Source organism: Phoenix dactylifera, chromosome 12, assembly GCF_051530095.1.
Source record: "Phoenix dactylifera cultivar Ajwa chromosome 12, Ajwa_hap1_PhDact_Kaust_v1.1, whole genome shotgun sequence".
NCBI lineage: Eukaryota > Viridiplantae > Streptophyta > Magnoliopsida > Arecales > Arecaceae > Phoenix > Phoenix dactylifera.
This window is the reverse complement of record NC_143201.1, coordinates 29,997,550-30,004,176: the sequence shown is the minus strand read 5'-3', so window position 1 is coordinate 30,004,176 and position 6,627 is coordinate 29,997,550. Positions and strand designations below refer to the sequence as shown.

At 39.1% G+C, this 6,627-nt stretch overlaps 1 protein-coding gene across 4 annotated transcripts; it reads left to right on the top strand.

Annotated features, from left to right (window-relative positions):
* The first annotated feature begins 1,268 nt into the window (after positions 1–1,268).
* On the top strand, positions 1,269–6,054 carry LOC103704372 (integral membrane protein (Protein of unknown function DUF92, transmembrane)). Of its 4 annotated transcripts, XR_003385223.4 has the most exons (7): positions 1,269–1,559; positions 1,658–1,771; positions 3,059–3,281; positions 4,494–4,742; positions 4,926–5,044; positions 5,300–5,489; positions 5,652–6,054. XR_003385223.4 is itself a non-coding variant. In XM_008787631.6 (6 exons), the coding sequence occupies exons 1-6, from the start codon at positions 1,414–1,416 to the stop codon at positions 5,704–5,706; spliced, it is 906 nt and encodes a 301-aa protein (XP_008785853.1). In that variant the 5' UTR covers positions 1,269–1,413; the 3' UTR covers positions 5,707–6,054. The 4 variants fall into 4 exon arrangements, 3 of the variants coding, with proteins under 3 accessions (XP_008785853.1, XP_088564210.1, XP_008785862.1); XM_008787631.6 differs by lacking the exon at positions 5,300–5,489; XM_088708084.2 differs by lacking the exons at positions 4,926–5,044; positions 5,300–5,489.
* Positions 6,055–6,627: the final 573 nt, after the last annotated feature.

The window sequence follows — 6,627 nt, the reverse complement described above, 5'->3', positions numbered from 1 at the left end:
CATTCACTCTCTGACTGGATATAGTGCAGTAGGCGGCCAAAACCCGCCTAATAGCCTGAGCATCCGCTACGCGAGCCCGAGTCAGGAGGAGGCAGTGATCGGCAAAGAGTAAATGTGATATCGGTGGGGCCCCTGGAGCTGGGACGTAAGCCTCCAGCTCTCCGGCGGCGCACGCAGCCCGCAGCGACTGAGACAAGACATCAGAAGAAATGATAAACAAGTACGGAGATAACGGGCATCCCTGCCGAAGCCCCATAGTAGATCTGAAAAATGGAGATGGAGAGCCGTTGACCAAGATAGAAAACCTCGGTCCTCGGACACACCCCAGAACCCACCCAATCCATGTCTCATGGAACCCAGACTCTCCAAAGCTACCCTAAGAAAACTCTACCTGATTCTATCATAAGCTCGTTCCATATCCAGCTTGACAACCATCAGGCTTCGCCGCTTCGAGGCCCGTCGAAGATCCTACATCATCTCTTGGGCCACCATGACCACCCTGCTCCTGACAGATAATATCAGAGAGGAAGGGCTTCATACGATCCATCAGTATTCTTGCCACAACTTTGTATAAAGTTGTGCACAAACTGATCGGCTAAAATGGCTCGGCTCGGCCGCGTCTTGACGCTTTGGTATAAGCGTGACAAATATGGCCTTCCAGTCGTCCGGCATCCCTGCCCGACTGAAAAAACACAAAACCGCTTCTACCACTGCAATCCGGACGATACCCCAATATCTCCGGAAGAGAAAGGTGGGAAGCCATCTGGACCAGGAGCCCTATCCTCACCCAATGCCCAGATAGCCTCACGCATCTTCCTCTCCGTTACTGGTCGAACCAACATAGCATTCTCAGCCATAACAATTTGGAAAAAATAATATTTTTCTAAAGGTAAGCAGAAAGCTATAAACACCGAGCCCATTCCCAATCCATCATGATGCAAAATTTAGAGCGTATCTAAAAACATAAAATTTCAAAAAGCCTTAAATTATAAATTATTATTATTATTACTACTATGACTGTTACTACTAATATTATTATTTTATTATTATCACTATTATTTTATATTTATTTTAATTTTTTTTTTTTCCAGTTGTTTCGGAAAATCGGAAACGAGAATGATCTAAACCCTACAAATGATAACACGTGGTCGATCGCGGGAGCGTCCGTACCCAAAAGTTTTTTTCTTTTTGCGCTTTAAAGTAATTTACTATTTTTACCCTACCTCTTTAAAAGTTTTTTCTTTGTTTTTTAAAAGGCCAAGGTCTCCCTCCGGTTCAAATTCCCTTCTACTTCCTTCCCAAGGAAACGGCAACGGAGGCTCCTCTCCTCTGAAAAAAAAACCCTAATTAATTTCTCCTATCGAAACGCCTAATCGATCTCGCCTTCGCGGGAGAAGACGCAGAGGGATAGAGATGGATAGTATCCAGATTCGCTTCGCCGTTTCGCTGGTAACCTCTTTCTTGCTTGCGGCCAGAGCCCTCAAGCGGAAGTCGGTCGATCTCTCCGGTGTTCTTGTCGGCATCCCGGTGATGGTGATCCACATGCTGGCCGGCTACAGGTTCGATTTTTTTTTTTCCAGTTCTTCTCTCTCTCCTCTTCTCTTTGTATCGGGATATGCTCCACTGCTCTGATCGTTCTCTGGGAATCTTTTCGAAGGTTTGCAGCTCTGCTTCTAGTCTTCTTCTTTACGTCATCCAAGTTGACGAGGCTTGGAGAGGAGAGGAAGAGGGACATTGATGCGGAGTTCAAAGAAGGAGGGCAGCGGAATTGGTGAGATTTAGCACCTTTCGGTATTCGTAATAGATTCCAGGACTTTCTCAAGCTTCTTTGAAAGAACTCTTTCTCCTCTTGATTTAAAGTTTTGTCTTTTACAGCATATTTATTATAGTTAGCTCGAACTCTGGCGGTCTATCTGATCACAAATAGAAAAAGGTCTTCTTGAGCTGCCAAGAAGATTTAACTCGTGACTCCAAATATGGACCTTAATTTGGTCTTTATTCTAAAGTTCGGCTCAGTCAGTTCAAGAGCGTTATACCGTTTACTGTATCACCAAGAACATCAGATAGGATTCGAGCTTTATAGGACTTTTTTTTTATAATTATTTTTTAAAGCCTACCTTTGATGTTTGGATTGAGTCCATTGTTTTATCATGTTGTTGGAGGATCTTTACAACTACAATCTGTTTGTTGTGTAATATTTTTATGCTTAAGCTGTAAAGCCTATTCCATGTTTGCTTTAAAGCTTAGCTCAGTTTCTTTTTTGAAAAATCTTCTTTTTTTAACCAGAATGGCGAGGTATGACTTGTCAAATATTTGTTCCTTTTTTTCCTGTACCATGTCAATGAACAGCAATTGAATTGTTACAGTTTCCGATTATATGAACAGAAAGAAATGATTTTTCTTGGAATTGATTATACTTTTATTCCTTTTCACCATTTGAGCATCAACATTTAATCAAGATGTTAGCTTGTTCTCTTTGTTGGTGATTAAGTGATAATTAATTATAGGGGTGATAATCACAAAGTTATCTAGTTTGTAATAGTATTATATGAAGTTTGATTGGTTTGTTTATGGCAGAATTATTTCAAAATAAGTGTCTGAAAGCATATCAAAACTATATATAAGTAGGGTAGTTTGGTTTTACAAATGTTAGGGTGAACATACCTATTGCCTTGCCAGAAAAGAATAATGTCTTTACCAATCTCGAGGTGATTTATTGAGTTTTTCCTATTTTTATCATAAAATAGCTAAAAATTCAAGACACCGGTATTCTTTGTTATGTATAAAATGAGGTGCCTATAAGGGTTTTATTCGGTATTTCTTTTTAAGAAAAGTATTTCTTGTAATGGTTCAAGGAGTTAAGTTTGAACAAGGCACTTGCAGACTTGGGTCTGTGCCCAAACACAAATAGCTGTGTCGAGTTCATATTGAAAGCCTTGGAACTTTGCTTACTGTTACTGACCATCCATAAATCATTGCAGCACATTGAAACAAAACAGAATTTCAAAGCAAATGTCTTACCACATCTTTTCTAATGGAGGCATGTCTGTCTTTGCAGGGCACAAGTTCTGGCAAATAGTGCAATTGCGGCAATTTTGGTAATCATATTTGCAGCAATAAATGGTGGGCAAGATAGGTGCTTGGACACAAAACAGTCAAGTCTCACGACTGGCCTTCTTGGTGGTATCATTGGTCATTATGCCTGTTGCAGTGGTGATACTTGGTCTTCAGAATTAGGAATGCTTAGCACTTCACAGCCACGACTAATTACAACCTTTAAGGTAAAAATCTTCGTGTGCCTAGAGACATCATTCCATGTACTGGGGTAACTAGTTTGACCTTACATTGATGTTCCTAAGATTTGCTTTAGCATAAGTAAGAATGGATGAAGAAACAACATATTTACTTTATGGTTATACCTCTTCTTGTCCGTCTGACTAGTGCCTATTTGATGACACAGCCAATCATCTGTTCTTTATATTGTTCTGTGGCTCTGTATATAATTGAATTGGATGGTAATGAATTAGACAAACAGTTCTCCCTCTTTGCCATCAATAAGAATTTGCATTCTTATCTGTTTTCATCAATAATTGAGCTTGATTAATGATCTAGAAGGTATATGGAAGATATTCCAACTCTTAACCAAGGTAGATCATGTCCTCATATGACTGCATTTCTGTTGGTTAGACAGGCTAATTATCTGGAATTCCTAAGTCATGATTTTAAATCCTTTTTTGAAGTTAGAAGTAATGATAATTTTATTTTCATCCAAGTGGATAGAAATTCTACAAGATTTTTAACTAATTGTTAAGATTCAAGTATGTTGCATTTGTAATCTCAAGCTTGCATTGTAGTGCACTGTGATTTTGGTGTATAACTAAATTGATCTAGCTGAAGTGTATGTTTATGTCCAAATATGTAATTTTGCATTTACTAACCCACTCCTGAACTATCAATCTGAGAACAGGAGAAATCCCATGACGTTTCTTTGGCATGCAACCAGATTGGCTATTTTGTTACAGCTAGTTTTATATAATCCATGTCAAGTAGCTATTATTCTACCATGTTCTACGACTACGATCGTTAGAATTTATTGCTTTGAGCTTATAGAAGGAAATCTTTTCTTTTCCTACTTAAGATGCCACCAAAATGCTCTTATTATCAAGATTTTAAATCCTGTGGGATGGCTATCTCTATTTTCTCATGGGATGGGAGACGCCACCATCTTGATCCATCTCGACACTTGGGATTTGGATGTCCCAGAACATGCCGATTGAGATGTTGGGATGATGGTGAGACGATCCCTTCCCGACACCTGGGAAGGTACCCCATCCTGGCATCTTGTAAGGTGTCCCATCAAGATTTGAAACCATGCTTGTTACTAAATATCTAGTTTTAATGATTGTATGACACCTAATAGCCGATACATTGTTTTTAAGTACTCAAAAGAGGACGAAGTTTTAGTAGTCATTTTTCGATTTCATTTTGATCAGACAGTCCGAAAGGGCACAAATGGTGGAGTCACTATAGATGGAACTTTAGCAGCTGCAGCAGCTGGCTTTGTTATCGGTCTGGCTTTTGTCCTTGTTGGGTTGCTTACAACAGAATGTGCTGGAGATGTGGCTTGGAGGCAGCTCCTGATAATACCTATAGCTTCAGCAGCAGGGCTTTGCGGAAGCATGATGGATTCGTTACTGGGTGCCACACTTCAGTTCAGTGGATATTGCACATTGCGCAAGAAGGTAACATGACACTTTGCAAATCATTCTGTTTTTGTTTAGGCCAATGAACTTGTGCTGTCAAAGATGCCACATACTTTTCAAGTCCATTGTCCAGATTCCTTAATTTCATATTAACATACTCCCTTAATATGTATAATTTTTCAAATTTTGTGATTATCTTGGAATATTATTCTTCTTGTGAAGGTGGTTGGAAAACAGGGACCAACTGTGATCAAGATCTCAGGAATGAACATTCTGGACAATAATGGGGTCAATGCAGTATCAGTATTGATAACTACACTACTTACCTCCATTACCTGCATGTATGTCTTCTAAGCACTTGGCCGGATGCTCTCATCCTTATTTATCACTCATTTGACAATAAGTGGTAGATCGTACCTATAGTTGTACCATAATAAGCAAATAGTTAGCCACTGTGCCTCTTTTTTTTTTTTTGGGGGGGGGGGGGGGGGGGGGGTTGTGGTTGGGTCCTGTTTTTGTTTCAATTATTGCATATTGGTTTGATGTACTAACGTCAGGCTGCTAAACTCCTAAGACTACACTCATCTGTATTGCAGTATCAATGCAGCAGTTATGTGAATTTTCTGAAGGAATGTCCACTTCACTCTGCAATGCAACTTTGTGTGTCTGATAAGCAGAACTTCTAAAAACTTCTAAAAGATCTTCATTTACCTCCTCTGATAGTAACAGTTTAACACCTTTTGGAAAGCTTGGTTAGACTAGTGACTTCATCACATTATCAAAAAGGTAATGTAGATGGATGCCTTGCATGTTAATTTGCATTTCTTCTTATGCTAGTGCTGACATCCAATGTTGCATTCTTTTTTACCTAAAGGTGGCTGTATTTAACACGCCCTAGTATAGATACAAGCACTTAAATCCGAAACTAAATGTCATGAAATTGAACAGGATTGGAGAATTTAGCATGGTCAAGATAGACAGTGAGGCTCTTGGCACAAAATGAACAAAGATGGAAATGAGAGACCTGATGTCTAGTACCTCAAGCAGCGTAATCAATTCTGCATTCTCAAGCCCAGTTAACCCTTCAAGCGCAAAATTTGTATTTGATCCTCGCCTATAGAGGTTTGTACCTCTCTGCATGAGTTGAATTACAAAGAAAGAAATGATGCAGCAAAGCAATGCAAAGTACACACTAATATATTACGGGTTCTAGCATATATTCCAAAGGAACATAGTTGTTCACAGCATTCTTAGAGACGCAAAAACAATGTAAGCAAGTAGTCCACATCAGAGCTACATATTTTATTTTAGACAGAATACTTCAAACTCCAAATACAAAAGAGATATAGGGCATTCTGGTATTATGTTGTTCCACTTTCTTTTCTGCATGGTTAACTGCAGCAGCAGCAGAGGCAGTCTAGGCAGCACTCGCAGGTCTCATAGCAGCAGAAGCAGCAGCACAGTGCGAACAAGCTGCAAAGGAATTAGACAAGAAGAATGATTAAATCAATAAGTGAAATATATAAAATTTGGAAGGTAAAACCAGGAAGGCTAATCATACAGCTGCAGACATGACAAAAAATTGGTGAGGCTGATTCATCTCCAAATAAAATATGACATATCTTATCTTGCTACAGTTATGGAGGCTGTTATAAATTGACTATGCCTACGTAGTGTAGCGATACAGTTGAAGGCGAGTATATACACCCCCCTTGTGCATTAGTGTATGCTGTTTGTTTTTTGGAAATAGTTTGCATTTTATTAGTTTAGTGTAGTATTGTTTTCTTTCTTTCTTTCACCCCAGTGAGCGGGCACCTCTTTTTTTGTCCAGATGATTATATAATAAGTTTGATTATTTTTTACTATTATAATTTGTTCTTTTTTTCTCGATTCTATTTGGTGATCTTTGCAAACTTCTCAGAAA